Source organism: Halichoeres trimaculatus, unplaced genomic scaffold (assembly GCF_033239565.1).
Source record: "Halichoeres trimaculatus isolate MK-OKI-2021-1 unplaced genomic scaffold, fHalTri1.1 fHalTri1_scaffold_14, whole genome shotgun sequence".
Lineage (NCBI taxonomy): Eukaryota > Metazoa > Chordata > Actinopteri > Labriformes > Labridae > Halichoeres > Halichoeres trimaculatus.
In genome coordinates, this window is record NW_027437192.1 from 10,505,464 (window position 1) to 10,524,369 (window position 18,906).

Here is an 18,906-nt window from a genome sequence, read left to right on the forward strand (position 1 = left end):
TCTTTCAAATGAACGACGGGAGCCGGCTTTTGATCAAGAGCCATTTTTTAATTTTCTCTTTTTTTTTGTTACGCCTGCACGCAATCGGTCATTGTGTGACGTTTTTAAAAATATATGTATATAAATTTTGATTTATTTTTTGTGTTATTGGCAAGTGGCAAGTTCTGGTCATGAGAAATGAAGCCCATGCAGAAATGCTAAAAACTGCAGTTCTTTAAGGTTCTGCTTGAGGCCAGCTGCAGAAATTCCAGAAACCACATACACACCAAGTCTAAAAAGCCAGTTATTGGCAGTAAATTATATTTACAGCCTGGTTAAAATAAAAAAGCAGCTTGGGTCTTATAACAAGTTTCTCCACAAAGTGTACTGGGGAAATTTTTTTTATTTTTATTTTTTGTACAACTCAATGATTTAGAAGATATTAAGATCATGAGTTTGTACAATTGGCCCAAAGCCCATTTCTTGAGCTAGCATTTTCAACGTTAGGTTACTGTTTTTGTACAGAAGAATTTAAGTTGTACTGCTATGTTGTGTATATAAATTAAGTCATAAAAATAAAGAACATTTCTTATATTGTATTTTTATGTAGAAATTTATTGTACACATAATTTTGTTTCTTAACAAATTAATTCAGACAATAAAAAAATCTGATGAGTCACTTTTTAGTGAGCCGAGGCAAAAAGAACCGACTCTCATAAATGAGCCTTAATTCTCATCACTACTTCAAATGGCGCTTTTTTATTACCCTACTCCAGGAAAACAATATTTTTTCATACCTCGAAAAGCTTACTGAAAATATGTGACATGACTAAAATATAGTTTTCATTTTTTTCATTTAGCTAGCAAGCCATCTTAGTTTAGTAGTCACTTCCGCTTGTCAGTTTTGGTAACTTCCGAGGCGACAGCAGACAAGTAGTTGGTTGGTGGCAACTTTCAGCTTCTCAGTTCTGGGTGGGAAAATGGAACGAATAAGTAAGTTTTGTGCCATTGTGAATTATCGAGACAGCTTTTATGTCGATAACTGAAAAGCGTTTCATTTTACGAACATGATGCTAACTGCTGCAGAGCTCCTGTGTGATGATGTGGCTCATACAGAAGCCAGCATTCTGTCAATCAGTGCTCCATTCAGCAGCCTCATGGGTTGTTTTCAGTACTTTGCTTTATTGCTAATGACTGCATTGATCATCAAACTCTAATTTCTGTTTGACTAAACACCTACAGACTGTTGTAGATTGAATAGGACTAGTCATTGGGTGTATTCCCCCTGCATGAACTTAGAGTTGCATTGTTTTGTTTCTTCAGAGCAGTCAGACTCTATATCTCTATTGTTATTTACCCCCCTCCTCCGCAGATGTGCCCCCTCCGGGCCCCACAGACCTGCCCATGTCCCTGCTGGAGATGGGGTGCTCTGGCAGGTTTGAGCTCATCACACACCCCCTGCCTGACCAGCCTTTACCTCCTCAAAGCACGGTTAGTGTGGTGCAGGATGACTGTGTATATTTTCACTGTGTGTGCTCACACAGATCTCACATACACATTTTTATGCATGGAAAGTACTTTTAATATTGTTAACACCCCTTTCTGCTCATTTCAATGCATTTTGTTTTAATTGCCTGCCAATGCTAAGTTTCCAAACCTCCACTCTGAATATGTGATTATTAAACATTATATCAGTCATTGTCACATCAGCCAAATTGTCTTTATATTGTTATTAGAAATAGCAAGTGTTACCAAAATGGTTACAAATTAATGTGTTGCTCGAAACGTGCCTGATTTTGATGAATTTTCAAGGTTTTTTAACAATTCTGATGAATTCGAGAGTAATCATGTTGGAAAAACACAATATTATCCTTAAGACTGCAGAGCAGTGCAGCATGTTTCTTCTGGCTCACAGAGCTGCCTCCTGTTACTGAGTTTTTCTGATTGCTGATTCTTCCACAGCTTCCCCATGGACTCCCTCCCACCAGCCTGAGCTTGGAGACAGAAGTAGAGAAGCAGTTTTTACAAGACCCTGCCTGGCTTCCTATCCATGACACAGATTTTGCCTTCCAGAAGTTTCTCAAGTATGTGCTTCCCAAAAAATGTTTCAGCTTCTTCTTGTAAACCCAACTTTACTTGAGATTATGCAGCAAGCGTGTGATGTTTTCGCTTATTAAACTGTTTTGTTGTTGTTATTGTCTTCACCAGGGTGACTCAGAGAGACGTTAATGTCGACTCTTTACTCAGCTGCACTCCGTCTCCTCTTCACTCTGGTCTCTCTGTCGTCAGAGATCCAACCACAGGAATGCTGTTGGACTTCACCGAGGTTGGTGTCGAACACTACAAAGCAGAAATGACAAAGATGTAATTTTTTCAGCTCCTAGAAATTAAAAATTAGCTTCTTGTCTCTAATTTCCATGTGAATTTGTTGCTTTGTACTGTCTGTCATATCAAAGAGTAAAATACAAATGTGGACTTTACGAAAATGTTTTGAATATTTGAACAACTTCTGATATTTACTAACTCTTGATAAACATATATGTATTTAAAATCATTCAGCTAAGAAAATTGGTTGCACTAGTCAAATGGTTTTTCTTAACTTTTTTGGAGAGAAATGCTCTCACACAGAGAAATATATTCTTTTTAAACTTTTCATGCTGACAAATCCTCCATGTCAGCTCAAGACAAATTGCCCTTTGTATTTCTGAATGAACAACTTAAAACACGAAACAAAGACAAATGAGTCTTTATTTGTCTTCAGGTGTTACTGGAGAACACTGGCCTGTCAGCAAAGAACTCGCTGTCATTTCAACGACAACCAGGACCTCCTTCAGAGAGCCTCAGAGGAAGCAACACCAACTATCCGTTCCTTCCTGGTGAGTCTTTTAGTTTAAAGTTTTTTCATTAAAGAGGGGGTATTGTGTATTTTAGGGTATATAGTGTCCTTCTGGTACCTCTGTAGTAGCTTTACGTGATTTACAGCCCCCACAAAAAATCCCGATTTTTCCTCATACTGATGTTTGAGTGTTGGGTCTGTCTAAAACAATAAGTCTTAGCTGCTGTCTCTTTAAGGCTTCGCACTCCACAAGCCCCCTCTCCTCTGATTGGCCAGCCATCTAGAGGCCTGTTTGAGGCAGAGTCCTTATTATTTTTTCCATGTTTTTGTTTACAGGGGGTATGGAGGAGCTTAGTCTGGACCAAATCAAGAAGAAGTCTGACCTTGAGGAGGACATAGACTTTGAAAATGGTGATTTTGTAATCTTGACTTACAGTGTTGTAAAATGAAAGGTCTGAATTTTATTCAAGCTCCTAACTTTTAATCTTCATTTTATAGATTTACTCAGAGTCCCAGTTGGGCTCAAAGCTGGGATGGACTTCACAGACAAAAGTAAGTGAAGCCAGGAAATTCTCCTGGAGTTCGTAAAATAGGTGCGTAAGAATTTTATTTGATATCTCTTTTTTTTTTCCCTGAAAGACTCCAAGACGGCAAAAGCAGAGGTCAATCTCATGTCCCTCCTGTCGTCACATGACGACATCACTGGTCTTCAGCCTGAGGAAGAGGAGAAAGAGGAGGGGAAAAAAAGTGAAGATGCTCCTAAACTTCCTCGAACAAACAGCCTTGAAGATCTGGGCATCAAGGTGCGATATGTCATTTGCTTTCTTCCTTTCATTTCATTCATTGTGAGTAGATTTATGTTGCTATAGTTCCAAACCATCTTTTAACTGTTAAAGTGAGATGTTTACTTCTTAATGCCTCTTCCCTGAAATGTGGTTCTTGTCCTCTGTCCTCAGGATGCTGTGTCATCCTCTGCTCCTTCAGAGAAAGGAAAAGATGAGAAATCAAAACCAAAAGAGAATCCAGAGGAAAATAAAAAGTGGGCAATCCCTGTCGACATTTCTTCACCCTGTGATGATTTCTACAAACGCATCCCCAACCCAGCTTTCAAGGTGGGCTTTGAGAAATTACGCTTGTAGCCTGAAACGTGATACTCATTCATCATATTAATTTTGTGTAACTGACAGTTTTCTCTTCCCTCCTCTTCTCCAGTGGCCGTTCGAGCTGGATACCTTCCAGAAGCAGGCCGTGCTCAGGCTGGAGGCTCACGACTCGGTGTTTGTGGCAGCTCACACATCAGCAGGAAAAACAGTGGTGGCTGAATATGCCATTGCGCTATCACAGAAACACATGACAAGGTGTGTGTTTGTCAGCACAGATCAGTTTTATTCTCACTGCACGATGTGGCACAGAGAGCCAAACACACTAAAAACTAAAGCAAAAAGAGTATTTGATCAAACACTTTTATTTTGATAAGAAAGAAGAAGGTTTAACTAGAGTAAGACCAACAGATTTTTTTACCATCTCAATTTCTGGTCAAAACAATAAGAAAATTAGTGAAACATAGAAAATATGTTATTATGATAGAGAGATAGAGATGTTTGACAGAAGATGTTAAAAAAGGAAGCTTTTGCCACATAAAGCAGTTTATCTAAGAATTAAAGAGGGGTTATTGTGCTATGCTATTATGCTTTCCTATATTTTAAACATGGATATAAATTATCAATGCTCGATAAAACATGATCAAATTTTCAAACTGCTGCACAAATCCTTAAATCTGTCTGTAATCTGCTTGAAATGGTCCATTCTTAAAACAAACAACAAATAAAAACACAAGGTCACAATTGAAGAGGCTCAAAGCTGGAATGATGAGGTCATTGTGTAAGGATCTTTATGACACAACACCAGAGTTTGCCCTTAGCTCTTTCCCCTGCAGGCCTCCAAGCTGGCCAATCAGAAAGAAGGGGGTCTGTAAAGTGGGGAGTCTTAAAGAGACAGCAGCTAAAATATAAAATTTGAGGAAGAGGCTGAAATAATGGTTTGCTAAAGCACCAGTGTGAGAAATGTAGGGAAATTTTGGGCTACAAATCATGTAAAGCTACAACACGTTACCAGAGAGTCAGTGTAAACCCTTAAAAAAAACTCCACAATACCCCCTCTTTAATTTACCCTCGGTAGTTGTTTTCTTCTAATCTCTTCCTACAAATGGTTCTCTTACCTTTTTGGTCGTCTCACGTTTTGATAGGACCATCTACACCTCTCCCATCAAAGCCCTGTCCAATCAGAAGTTCAGAGACTTTAAAACCACATTTGGAGATGTGGGACTCCTCACAGGTGATGTCCAGCTCAGCCCTGAATCCTCCTGCCTCATCATGACCACTGAGATCCTCAGGTACATCTGCTTGTTTGTTTTTTTGTTGTGAAATTTTTGTTCATGTTTTCTGATTGAATAAAGAGAGTTGTAAGGTTTCTTGCTTATCATCAGGTCTATGCTTTACAACGGCTCAGAAGTCATCAGAGACTTGGAGTGGGTGATCTTTGATGAGGTTCACTACATCAATGACGCCGAGGTCAGAAACCTTTCCCTGCACCTTTATTGTAACTTTTTGAAACATAAAGTCTTCATTTTGTCTCACCTTTGTTTTTCCTCAGAGAGGAGTCGTCTGGGAGGAAGTTTTGATCATGCTTCCTGATCACGTCAGTATCATTCTCCTCAGCGCCACAGTGCCAAACGCTCTGGAGTTCAGTGAGTGGATCGGGTAGGTGCACAAATAGGTTTTTTTATGTGAACTCTGATTCACATAACTATCAGTTCATCATTCTTTATCACATTTATTGTGAGCTAACAATTTAAAGGGGCTATGAAGAGTTTGAAAGTGATCTTTGAAAGTCTCCCTTCTAGATATACGCCCAATGGTAATCCACACTTGAAAAATAAAATTATCAGCGCCAATATTGCTGGTTACAGCTTATTTTAAATTGCTACTTCTTAGCTTCCAGCTGACCAGGACTGGATTGATTTACCACATGTCTAGGTCTCTATGACAACTATGAGAGACAGTTTTTGTGAAGTAAAAGTGACATATGGACAGTTTTTAAAAAAATCTCCCCTCCAATTCTGCAGTTCTGCGGTTCTTGCATCGTGAAAACAATCAAACTTTTCAACAACCTGTCAAGTAAAAACATCAGCTTGCTAATACAACAATCGTTTAAATGGGCATTGAAGGCAAAGTTGTACAAGATGGACTAGTCTTTTACGAAAATGTTAATGTTGACTTCAGATCTTATTCTATTCTCCTTCTTCAATCATTACAGTTGATACAATCTGCACTTCTGTTTATGGTTCAAGCCGTTGGGATCCAGTAATGAAATATCTGTTGTTTAACCTAACTATTTAGCATGCTAACGAAACTAGCACACTTGCCAGTAATGTTACCAAATTTTGCCGATAGAATTTCAAGTTTTGCTACAAAGTTTTTCTAAAGATGCTGAGGCAAAATAAAGTTTGTTCTACGACACACATGCTTGAAATGTAGCTCCTGCCATCTTGTGGCCATTTTTGGTCATTACAAATCACAGCTTGCCAGGATAGACATTTACACTGGCTTTTGTTTGTTTGTGTTCGCCATGAATCAAACTTTGCCCTCTCGTCCTCGCCCTCCTCTTGTTCTCAGTCGGATAAAGAAGAGGCATATCTACGTCATCAGCACGATGAAGAGACCTGTACCCTTGGAGCATTATCTGTACACAGGAAACAGCACCAAGACTCAGAAAGAGATGTTCCTGCTGGTGGACGCTGTGGGAAACTTCCTCACAAAAGGGTACGACTGAACTCTCCTCTGCAGCTTCTTCTCTCTGCTGCTGTTTTGGTTGAGTGAGCTGTTTCTCATGAAGAAGTCGTGTGTTGTTTAGGCACTACGCAGCTGTTGATGCAAAGAAGGAACGCACCAGCAAACACGCCCAATCATTCGGCGCAAAAAATGCATCCCACAACACCACAGCAAGTCAGGTAATTCTCATTATATCCTACACTGATCAAACCACACCTTTCTGCGTCACATCCTCATTCTCCTCTCTGTGTCGTTTTCCACCTTTAGGACCGAGCGGTGTGGCTCACTCTACTACACTTCCTGTCCCAGAGGCAGCAGACGCCAGTGGTTGCGTTTACGTTCTCTCGGACGCGCTGTGATGAGAACGCCCGCTCGCTAGACTCCATGGATTTGACGACCTCTGTGGAGAAGGCTGAGATCCACTCGTTCTTTCAGAAGAGCATGAGTCGCCTTCGAGGAGGAGACCGGCAGCTTCCTCAGGTAGAAACCAGTCTGCTTCACCCCAAGATTATCCCCCCTCAGGTTTTTAATCAGAACAGTGAAGACTTCCTGTTTTATACTTTATACTTCCTGTTCTTCCTTTACCCAAATACTCTTCTTGGCCAGAAGTAACAAAGTCACTTTTTTCTTCAAAGTTGTGAAAATGTCACTTTCAGATTTTGCTCATGAGGGATCTCCTGAAGAGGGGAATAGGCGTTCACCACAGTGGGATCCTGCCGATACTGAAGGAGGTCATCGAGATGCTCTTCTCAAGAGGTCTCGTGAAGGTGAGTCAGATGGAGATGATCCTGAACCAGGGCTTCATTAGATTCAAATGTGGTATCAGATCCTCTTTTGGTCCACCACAGTCCTCCAAAAGTTGGATTTGGGGTAAAGAGTGTTGTATTTGGAACACTTGTAGGAGCATGTCTGTTTTTTCCAATCTCTGTAACATCTTATCTTCTTCTCTCAGGTTCTGTTTGCCACAGAGACGTTTGCGATGGGAGTGAACATGCCTGCTCGCACTGTGGTCTTCGACAGCATCAGAAAACACGACGGCACCGGCTTCAGAAACCTGCTCCCAGGTTTGCCTTTCTCTTTCTCTTCGTCTCTGTCTGTGTTTTGTCTCTTTTTGTCTCTTTCATCAGAACCAACGTGTCTACCACTCTTTCATCTCCTCGAGTTGAATCGAACCTGAGAGAAACCAACAGTGTTTTGAAATCTCTTTCATGTCTCAGGTGAGTACATTCAGATGGCGGGCAGAGCGGGCAGGAGAGGCCTGGACGCCACTGGCACAGTCATCATTCTGTGCAAAGCTGGAGTCCATGAGATGGCAGATCTGCACGTCATGATGCTGGTGAGGAACGGCACGTTTGAACTCTGAAAACAAAATCTAGAGGAGGCAGAATTTTGTTTAATTTGGTGGAGTATTTTTTGGAGAAACTAAACAGGCGACGATTTAGGAAGTGAGTTGGAAGGTCATCTAACTGTTTGTGCTTCCTGAAAAAAAAGTAGCTTTTCTTAACCATTTTATCACATCATTTGAAAAACAAAACTGGAAAAAAATTAAATAAATGAAATTTCTGCCTCGCTCCCTCTTACAGATTTCCATCAACAGGGCTTTTTGTTAATAATTAAGACTCCAACTCCCATGATTTCATGCATTTTTTGGATAATCATACTGAGCTTTTTGTTTCAATTGTTACAAAATTATATGAAAATTTTAAAAAATGATGAAAGAAAACAAAATATTCTTCTGTTTACATGGAAAGTTTGCCAAACAAAAGGTTTTCAAAAGCTGAAATTCAACATTTTCATACCAGACTTCTGAAAATAATCCCACATTTCAACCCTTGATATGTAATTTTAAATATGTTTGCCTTTTTTAGTGAAACAGCATTAGTTTTCTTCCTGTTTTTTTATTTTTTTATTTTGTGTAGCTCTTAGTTTATTAATGTATTATAGAATAACTCAGAAATGAAAGCAGGTGAAACTTTGAGAAAAGAAAGTTCTGGAAGCCCTTAAGAGTTGAAGACAAGTCGCCTGCTGTTGACGTCCTCCTGTCTGTTTCAGGGTAAACCCACCGTCCTCCAGTCCCAGTTCAGACTCACCTACACCATGATCCTCAACCTGCTGCGAGTGGAAGCTCTCCGTGTGACTGACATGATGAGGAGGAGCTTCTCTGAGAGCCACAGGGACACTCAGGTAACTTACATCTACAAATCAAGTGTGATTATAAATGGCATGTCATGAAAATGTCATCAAGGCCTCTTCCTCCTCTTCTTCTTCCTCCTCCTGTAGGCCCATGAAAAGAGGATCACCCAGCTGAAGCAGTCGTTGTCTTCTCTGCCTCCTCTGGACACAGACGGCCAGCTGTCCGACATGTTGCCTTACTACCACACTGTAACTGAGCTTCGAACCACCACTGAGATCCTTCAGGTACCCATGTATACACACACATAAAAAAACACACACAATGGCTGTTTTCCACCTGGCAAACTGTTTCCCACAATGCATGGCGCTAACTTTGTCAATACCAAGCAGCAACCTCTGGTCTTAGAATATGAGACAATGAGGAAGTGCTAAAATCTGCTGTTTCTCAAGTGTCCGCTTGAGGCTGGCTCCAGGAGTACCGGACGTCACATACACACCAAGCCAAAAAAAGTTGTTTTCAAAGCAGAAATTAACCTATTTACAGCCCTGTTAAAAAAACGTCTCCTGTCTGAGTCGCTGATTCTACTATCAGCACACACTGTACCGGGGGTGAATTTTCTTCTAACTTGGCCTTACAGAGCATATTAGGATCGCAAGCTTGCCCAATCAGAGGCACAACTCGGGGTCACATGACCAACAGGCACCCTGTAGCTGCACACGAAGCCCTTGCCACTACCAATATGGCTGCTAAGGCCGATGTGCTTCGTTTTGTGTTTCAGACACAGACAGGTGATGTCAGGGAGACTACGTCCACGTTTTATACAGTTTATGGTCAATGCAGGTAGCAGGTTTCGGTGAATTACCGCCATCTACTGGAATGAGTTGGCATTGTAAATACAACACAATACTAACGTTGGATGGTTCATGAGATGGAAGTGAAGCGATGCGAAAGAAACACCGGTAAATTTAACAACTTCCAGTTGCAAGAAGGTGTTTACTACCAATTCAGTAAAGCCCATGTACACCACTAATTCACTTTTTAAACGGTACATGGATTATATAGAAGTAGTTTTTCCATCAGCTGTAAAAATAAAAATTCCTCACAGATATATTTTCAGTAAAGGAGACAACCTTTGGTCTAAGATTAGAAATCAAGAATGATGATTCTGTGTGGTATGATTAACAAAATAACTTAAATACAGAGATCTGCCCATAGATTGTTTTGTACATTTATAATAATTAAACATCATCTGTAGCTCCGCTTCCTAAATTTAAAACCGGAGTAGTATACTACAAAACAGACCCAGGAGAACAGTCATACTGCATACTACAAGCGAAAGCAGTAGGTAGTATGTAGTATGGAAAACAGCCATACATTATCACTGTCTGCTTTCACCGTGCTAAATTTTCCTTTCTCTCCCTCTGTGGTTTCAGCGTGCGATTCTGGAGTCTGTGAATGGGCTGAAAGCTCTGTCTGTGGGCCGCGTTGTCGTTGTCAACAACAAACAGCATCTCAACGCCCTTGGAGTGATACTACAGGTTGATATTTGAGTTTATCTGTGTGATTGTTTCTTAGTGTGGTTGCATAAAAAATATGTAAACTCTCAGATGATGGGGGTTAAATCTTTTCTTAAGGAACAAAATGAAAAATGTGTACACAGCATTGTTTACTTATGTCCTCCTCTGTCCTCTTAGGTGTCCAATGACTCTGTGAACCGCACCTTTACCGCTCTCATCATCTGTGAGAAAGGCAACGAGGAAGGAGAAGGCAAAAGCAATGATGCTCTGCCTCACCTGTTCAACACAGCTCTCTTTATCCCTGAAGGTTGGTCAGTTGATTGTCTCCCACCAGACTACAACCACCCTCAGGAAAATATGCAGTCAGTCCAACATGAAGACACATTAATGAGATGTTTCCCTCTTGTGTTGGCCATCAGGTCCCTGCAGCCACACGGTGCAGAAACTGAAGCTTCAGGACGTCACAGCCATCACAGTGAAAACCCTCAAAGTGATTCCAGACCGGATCATCGACAACTACAACAAGAGGCAGCAGCCACGATTCAGGTGGGCTCGTAAATCTGGACGGTCTTTATTTGTTTTAACTCATAATGATCCATATCCTAACAGTGATTTCTTGCTATTCTGCACACTGACAGTTGGTGGCAGTGAAGCAACAAGAAATAAATCCTCAGCCAGTGATGGAAAAGAACATGAGCCAGTTCATACACAGAATATAAGCTCAACGAAAGACCCTTTATTTATCACCCAAGTATCATACAGACCACAGAGACTTTTTTTGTTATTTTGGCCTCAAAAGAGTCAGAGTCACCATGTCTTCAAGAAGCCGTCTAAATTTTCTGGCTTGCCCAAATAGTTGAGGAGTTACAGTAATTGTTGAGTGGGGATGTTCCAATGGGTTTTAAAGCATTAAAGAGGGGGTACTGGGGTTTTTTCTAGGCTTTTTGCTGTCCCTCTGGTATCCATGTAACAGTTTTACATGATTTACAGCCTTATTTTTCTCGCTCAGGTGTTAAAGAAAACCCTCATTTCAGCCTTTGTTTGAAACACTTAATTTTAGCTACTGTCCCTTTAAGGATCCCCGCCCAAACACACAACCTTTACGATTGGCCGGTTCTTTAAAGGTCCATTTTAAGAAAGGACTTTTTAACAGTTTACAGACGGATTCAAGGATTTCTACAACAAATTAAAGGGAAATTTGGAGTTTTGTTACTCTGTATACATGTTTTAAACATGGTAAAGCCCAATAACCCCTCTTTAATGTCTCAAACTTCAGGTAAGGGGTTGCTTAATGTGGCTTAAATTAACTTTTTTTTTCTTTTTCCATGTAAAAGGTACAGCTGAATGACAAAATTTACGATCATATTACCAGATATTGCGAATATTTATCCATTTTTGATATATGGGAAAGCAAAATAGCCCCTCTTTAATGTTTTAAAACTCAGGGTTGCCGACATATAAACTGCTTTATGTGGCTAAAACTGACTTTTTTACTCTTTCTGTGTGAAAGGTTTCATCTGAATGATAATTTTACTATAACAATAAAAGAAATTGTCTGGCTTTATCCATATTTGATACATTGGAAAGCATAACAACCCCCTCTTTAAAAAGGCATTATCACTAATACATTAACATCGCTATATATCAAGTGAACTAATGATTAAAAAAAAAGATTTTTCACAGCTATTTGTCATGCCAACCTGAAAGCAGTCAGTATATGTGGCAAGATTTTTTATGAGTAGGACACTAAGTCTGTTTTTAAGCTGTTGTTGTACTCGAGATGGCTTTGTCTGTCTTCTTAGAGGTTCGTGCTCAAACCAGGACTCAGTGTGAAACTCTGAGACTGGTAAACTCTGTTTCAAGTGCTGTGGCTGAGCTCAGCTGATGAGGATTTGCGTGTGTTTACAACTGTTTCTGTTCCTCCAACAACATGTCAGTTAAAAAAATAGGTTTGTGTGTCTTCCTTTACTTCCACAGACACGACCCTCCCGGCCAGGCCATCTCCACAGCAACCCAGGAGCTCCTGCGATTGGCCGAAGCTAACCCCGGCGGCATAGCCAGCTTGGACCCCGTGAACGACCTCCAGCTGAAAAGCGTGGATGTGGTGGAGGGCTCCATGAGGTGCCGCGTGCTGCAGGAGAGCCTCAAAGAGTTCAACTGTATCCACTCACCTACTTTCGCAGAGCAGGTGTGTGTGTTTGTTTCTGAGTGTGTGTGTGTGTGTGTGTTAATCCCTGATGCAAAGTGTTTTATTGAAGCTATTCATATTTTCTGATGAGGCAGGGTTTTATTTTTCTGTTTGCTTATAAATTCTTTTGTGCAGTGATTGCATATTGATGCAGCTAATTAACATCATACCCTTACATAACACACTTAGTTTGCAAGTGGCCTCCTTTCATGTCTCCCCTTTGTTCAGGCATCAGTTTCCGCTCCTCATGTCTCTCTCTCTACTTTCGCTGTAATGATATCAAACTCCTGTTTCGAGCTTCCTCCTTCTGCGCTGTGACTCCCGTCTTCCTGGCAGCCGCACTGAGGAGATAAGATGCGAGAATCTGGAGCTGGCTGTTTCTATAATTACACATATAGGCTTATAGCTGTGGCTCATTACTGTCTCACAGACGCAGCGTGTCATTTGAGCCATCTCAGTCACACACACACACACACACACACACACAAATATATTCACACAAGCTTTGATTGCATTACAAGATAACAAGCTCACAATATCACTGTCTCTATTCGACACTCTACACCCCTGTTTGTCTTCGTGCAGCTTCCTGGGTTTTATTGAGTGGTAGTTGATGTTGTAATGCTCTGCAGTGAAAGCTATTAGCATGAAGTAATTGGCCTCAGTTGGTTCATGTTACATACTCGCCGTCAGACTCCTCTGTGTTATCAATACGAGTGTTGCTTTTCTTTCGATAATGTTGTCTACATACCAACCTTGTAACCATGTTTTTGTGTGTTTATGCGTGTTTCAGTTCGCCCGTGTTCAGGAGAGGATGAGTGTGCAGGAGGAGCTGGACAAGCTGCTGTTCCTGGTGTCTGATCAGTCTTTGTCCCTGCTGCCTGAATACCACCAGAGAATCAAGGTTTGGATCAAGAATTTAAGTCCTCAAATATTAAGTTTTTACAGATGAAGGCCATTTTACAGTCTTAGATATTTTAACTTTCTAAAGCAGGGGTCTTAAACTCAAATAGGGGGAAGTATTGACAAGGGCTTCATGATACAATACGCATCATGATACTTGGGTCACAATACGATGATATCAAAGTATTGTGATATTTTGCGATATTCTACCCAGCTATTTGATTGAAAACAACTTTTCTATTTTATTGTGTTTGAAATAATGAAAGTCAGATGCAGTGTTTCATACATACACTTAACTTAAAATCATAAAGTGTGTCAAGTTTGTCACTTGGTGTAACCAGTGTTACTCATAAAAAATCAAATAGTGCACAAAAGGTGACTATGATTATTATCAGTCTACTACACTGTGAAAATTAAACTTAAAATGATTTTAAACCAACTGACCCAAGAATAAAGAGAGAACATTGATGTTTACGGCATTAAAAACCCACATCCTCAAGTTTAAGAATAAAATTCTTTGAAAATACTTTGAGATTATATTATTTATAAGGTTTATTGGAAAACTCAGCAGAGTGGCTTTGTGGCGCCATCTACCGCAGTGGAGGTGCAGAAGACATAAGCCGCGTTTCCACCAAGCAGTCCAGTTCAGTTAAGTACGGTTTGGCACGGTTTGGTACAGTTAAGCCTGATTCCATTTGCGTTTCCACAGCAAACTGTGCCCTCTCGTGGTGGGCAGCGTGTAAGCCATTTGCCAAAACCCACAGCTGTTAAACAATAGCGTGACGCTGTAGCAGCGCAACACAGTTTACCCCCCTAATAAATCCAACGAAGAAGAAAAACGCGACCCGGTAAACAAAGAGCAAAGATGGAAGACATGCAGCATTTCATCCTCTCTGTGATTGGCATGTAGCTCTTTAATACAAAGTGCAATCAAGCTTTGTTTCAGAGAAATCTGTGTGCCTCCAGGAGAAATGCAGCCGCTGTCGGGGTAAGTGACGATTGTTTTGACCAATCAACAGTCTGCTGTGTTGTAGCTCCACCTTCCGAGATCGGATCGGTTCAGTCTGGCACCCATACGAAAAGGATCTCAAAAAGTGGGACAGCTCGTCTCGGTTATTTGGGGATCTGTCTCAGGATTAGTCCGTGGAAAAACCACAAAATGCGCGCCGTATCAAACCGAACTGGTCTGCTTGGTGGAAACACGGCTTTACTGTACTTCCAACTGACCATAAATATGGATTTTTTAAATCAAAAAATATAGATATTGAAAGTTGATGTATCTATATTTTAACACAGGTCACAGTATCAGTTTTTATTACCGTATCAATTTTTTTTCAAATCTCTAAACTCAAATCATCTGAGGGCTGCCGAGCATCCAATCCTGCTACAAGCAGCCACTTTGGGTGTTTTACAAAAATAAAAATCAATCTTATTATGAACCATGTCACAGTCAGTTTGGCTTTTTTTGCCTAACAAGATGGACATCACTGAGTCTGGACCTGTTCTTTTGTTTTCCTCTTTTCTTGCCCTCTGGAATACATATCTTTGTAGTGAAAGCTCTTTCTTTTGCAGCTTGTTGTTTCCGTTCATCTCCCTGCTACTTTTACATACTTGAGAATGGCAACTTAGCATCCATTTCTTTGCATATGAGACGGGTGTCATTCTCCTTAAACTCCACACAAATTATAATTATCTGGGAGCACCAAGCGTCTTTCACAAGCAGAGCGTTGCAGGCGAGAAGGGGTGTAGACCTGGATGAGGGACCCCAGGTAGGCAGGAGCAGTTCTTGTAAATGTTTTGAAAGCCAGAAGAAGAGCTTTTGATTTGATTTGAGCTGCCACTGGAAGCCAGTGAAGAGAGATTAACATCAGGGTGGCATGTACTGTCTTGGGCATGTGAGGGCAGTGGGCCATGAGTTTGAGATCTCTGTCCTGAATCCTTTATTTCAAGGCCTTTAGCTTGACATCAATACCAAGAAACAACCCCGACCTAAGAATAAGAAACCAAAAGTGGAAGTGCAAAAAAAAACTGCAGTCCTTAAAGATTCTTCTGGAGGCAGAATCCCTGGACAGGTCACACCAAAAACAACAAAAAAAAGTTTTTACAGCTAAAACAAACATGCTAATGGCCTGGTTCAAAAATATTTCAGCCTGAACAAAGTGGGGCACTGATCACCTGTCTCGTCCTCCTCAGGTGCTGCAGTCGCTCCAGTACGTCGACAGCAACGGTGCAGTGCAGCTCAAAGGCCGCGTGGCCTGTCAGATCAGCAGCCATGAGCTCCTGCTGACAGAGCTGCTCTTCGAAAACGTCCTGAGCCCACTCGCTCCTGAAGAGAGCGCCGCCCTGCTGTCCTGTTTGGTCTTTACACAGAACACGCAGGTGGAGCCTCACATCACCAACACACTACAGGAGGTAAGGAGGACATGTGTTAGATTTATGGAAACTACATCATTTAAAGTGGCAGTCGGGATGTGTGTGTGGGAGCTGACATAATGTACAGGCTCAGCCTCCTCCATGGATGACTCACACTTACACACACTAAAACACACACACACGCTTGCACAGTACTACATTGTCCTTGTGAAGATTACATCCTCGGCCTGCAGAAAGGACAGCAGGGACACTTCACCTGACTCAGCCCTGTCCCTCACTTACTTATTAATTCACTCGCATCTCCATCTCTGTCAAACACGCCTCTGCTGTGAGTGAGTGTGTGTGTGTGTGTGTATGTGTGTGTGTGTGTGTGTGTGTGTGTGTGTGTGTGTGTGTCTTTCTGTGTGAGTTAGAGTGTGTCTTGAACTGCCCCTGAAACATGAAAGTGCTTTACGAGCGCCTAAATTAGTCATGACTTGAGCTCTGCAGACCTACAAGAGCACAGCGGACAGTTTGTTAAACAGATTTCTTGAACATAAATGACAAGGTCAGTCTGTCCACACTAAAGGGGGAGCAAGTGATGCATTTGAGGGCCGCGTGTAAAACTAAAATCTGTCAGGCATTACTTACTGCTTCCCATCTCTTTCTCTCACTCTGCGACCCTTTCTTCATTTTCTTTCAGGGCATCGATCGAGTGCTGTCAGTGGCCCAGCGTATCGGAGAGCTGCAGAGGGATTGTGAGATACCTCAGACAGTTGAGGAGTTTGTCGGCCAATTCAAGTTTGGCCTGACAGAGGTGGTTTACTGCTGGGCCAGAGGCATGGTGAGGTTTAACTCACTCCATTTTTAACCTCTTTACATCTGGTGCAAACAGAGATAAACATGTGTTAAGAGTGCATGGTATTACAGACAATCAGAAGACTCCTGGGGCATCTGTGGCTCCCAAATGACATTTTTTTCTGCCAAACAGCACGATGTTGGCTCTATGTTTAAAAACTATGTTTTTATCAACATTTCATTCGAAGTCCAGAATCTCAACCTGGTTAATACATCTGTGAAGAATCAAAGCTTGTTTCAGTGCATAAGTCTGCACACATAGCTTCACTTAGCGTAAATACTGAAGAAGCTCTGTGATTGGTCTGCTGGGTAGCATGGAATTTCCAGCTTTTTAAGTCTTACTTGCATCCAATTAAATACAATGTAACTGGGCCATAAAATGACCATACATCGAACATTAATTAGATGTAATCCAGCGTAAATAAGCTGTTAATCAACCCTATATCTACCCAACATTTACTGTAACTCAGCTATGCATTGACCATACATCAACTATACTTCAATCAGAAAATGACCTTACATCGACGGTAAATCAGCTGTACATTCACCGTAAATTAGCTGTACATTCACCGTAAACTAGCTGTACATTCACCGTAAACTAGCTGTACATTGACCGTAAATCAACCGTACATTGACTGTAAATCAGCCGTACATTGACCGTAAATCAGCTGTACATTGACCACACATCAACTGTATCTCTGCCGCAAAGTTACATACCTCAACCGTAAATCAGCCGTACATTGGCCGTAATCAGCTGTACATTGACCGTACCTCGACTACCTCGACAACCATATAAACTGACTATAAATCAACCCTGCATCTACCCTTCATCGATCATCCATCAACTGTACACTGGCCGTATATGGGCCACACATTGACTGTACTTCAACGGTACATTTACTGTTTATCGTCCCTTGAGGCCCATTTATGCTCAACATTAAATACGGATAAGGACAGAACCTTCTATCTATGCTCTGCATTCATTTTGTCTGTTTTTGCATGTTTCCATCAAGTTTACATATAAGGGCTGAACAAAGTATTACCACCAGAACTTAGGGGGCAGTGTTGCTGTTACTACCTGATACATAGCTCTAGTGAGACACGAAGAAGAAATAACAAGGGTGATACTTTCCAAAGATGTGTTGGAGATGTATTGAACGGCCTCACCAACCAACTCCTACAACGCTGCCTCAGCTTTGGTCTTTTATGCAAGAGATGCATTAGCAATACCTCCTCCACAGTCGCCATATTTGTTTTTGGGTTTGTTGTCATAAATTTTTTACTCTGAGCTGCCCCCTGGTGTATGTATTGGTTAACGGAAATGCCAACATAAAGGACGCATGGAATTATGTAAAAAGTGATGGTTCAAGGTTTGAGAAGGTTTACATTTTAGTACGTATAGGGAGTATAAAGGGGCCCTTACATGGACCAAACATCTATCTTCATATGTCAGTTGGAAATTTACCGTACGTCAGGTCTTTTTCCTCTCCTGATCATTATCTCTGGATCCATATGGTTGACTTTATGACTTCTTTGCAAATAGCTTTCTCCCATGTTGTTGGACTGATGTGTTGCTTTAGTACTTATTAACACAGCATTGAGGGCTCATTTGTGTTACACAGATCTGAAAGCTTAAGTCTCAAGTTTGTCTGTCTGGTATTTATAACAATAATAGAAAACCTAATGCATATTGTTCATGTTAGGACAAAAGCTTGTTCCTTTTTGTTGAATCACCTCCTTCACACCTCGCTTTATCTCACTTCCTCAGCCGTTTGCAGAGATCGCCCTGCTGACAGACGTTCAGGAAGGCACAGTGGTCCGCTGCATCCAGCGCTTGGACGAGGTGCTGAAGGAGGTGCGTCAGGCCGCCCGTATTGTGGGTGACTCCGTCCTGGGGAGCAAAATGGAGAAAGCCTCCCTGGCCATCCGCAGGGACATCGTCTTCACCGCCTCCCTCTACACCCACTGAGAGACGAGGAGAGATGCCTGCAGCTGAAGTGTTTGTCTCGGTGTGAAAGGTGTGAGAAAAAAGGGGGGAGGTAAAGAGACAGTGTAAATGAACACAGAAGTGCTGTATGTGCCTATAAAACATGTTGACGTTTACATGAAACTCACTGGAAACTGAAGAAGGGAAGGATTTTAACCAGCCGACCAAAGTACAGAAAACATGACAATGGATGTAATTTATTGTACAGAAATAAAAAACTATCCAAAAAGATCACTTTATCCAATGTATTGGTTGGGTTGCATGCATCTTTCCTGACAGCAAACTCCTCATGGGAAATCTGACAGAGAAAGCATTTGAGGAC

General features: G+C 41.3%; 1 protein-coding gene across 1 annotated transcript; it reads left to right on the plus strand.

Moving 5' to 3' along the window:
• Positions 1–769: 769 nt before the first annotated feature.
• On the plus strand, positions 770–18,788 carry skic2 (SKI2 subunit of superkiller complex). The gene is made up of 29 exons (XM_074686413.1): positions 770–972; positions 1,352–1,470; positions 1,942–2,063; positions 2,188–2,305; positions 2,741–2,855; positions 3,152–3,226; positions 3,314–3,367; positions 3,455–3,618; positions 3,772–3,927; positions 4,028–4,173; positions 5,061–5,207; positions 5,301–5,385; positions 5,468–5,574; positions 6,490–6,636; positions 6,728–6,824; positions 6,913–7,125; positions 7,302–7,412; positions 7,598–7,709; positions 7,863–7,981; positions 8,698–8,829; positions 8,926–9,063; positions 10,213–10,317; positions 10,474–10,603; positions 10,716–10,842; positions 12,274–12,484; positions 13,278–13,388; positions 15,581–15,799; positions 16,443–16,583; positions 18,366–18,788. The coding sequence occupies exons 1-29, from the start codon at positions 960–962 to the stop codon at positions 18,564–18,566; spliced, it is 3,735 nt and encodes a 1,244-aa protein (XP_074542514.1). The 5' UTR covers positions 770–959; the 3' UTR covers positions 18,567–18,788.
• The last annotated feature ends 118 nt before the right edge of the window (positions 18,789–18,906 follow it).

Bases quoted from the DNA above. Each gene is read 5' to 3' on its own strand.
- skic2 (XM_074686413.1), top strand. The intron at 2,306-2,740 runs GTTGGTGTCGAA...ATTTGTCTTCAG, and splicing joins TGCTGTTGGACTTCACCGAG to GTGTTACTGGAGAACACTGG. The intron at 3,227-3,313 runs GTGATTTTGTAA...TTCATTTTATAG, and splicing joins GGACATAGACTTTGAAAATG to ATTTACTCAGAGTCCCAGTT.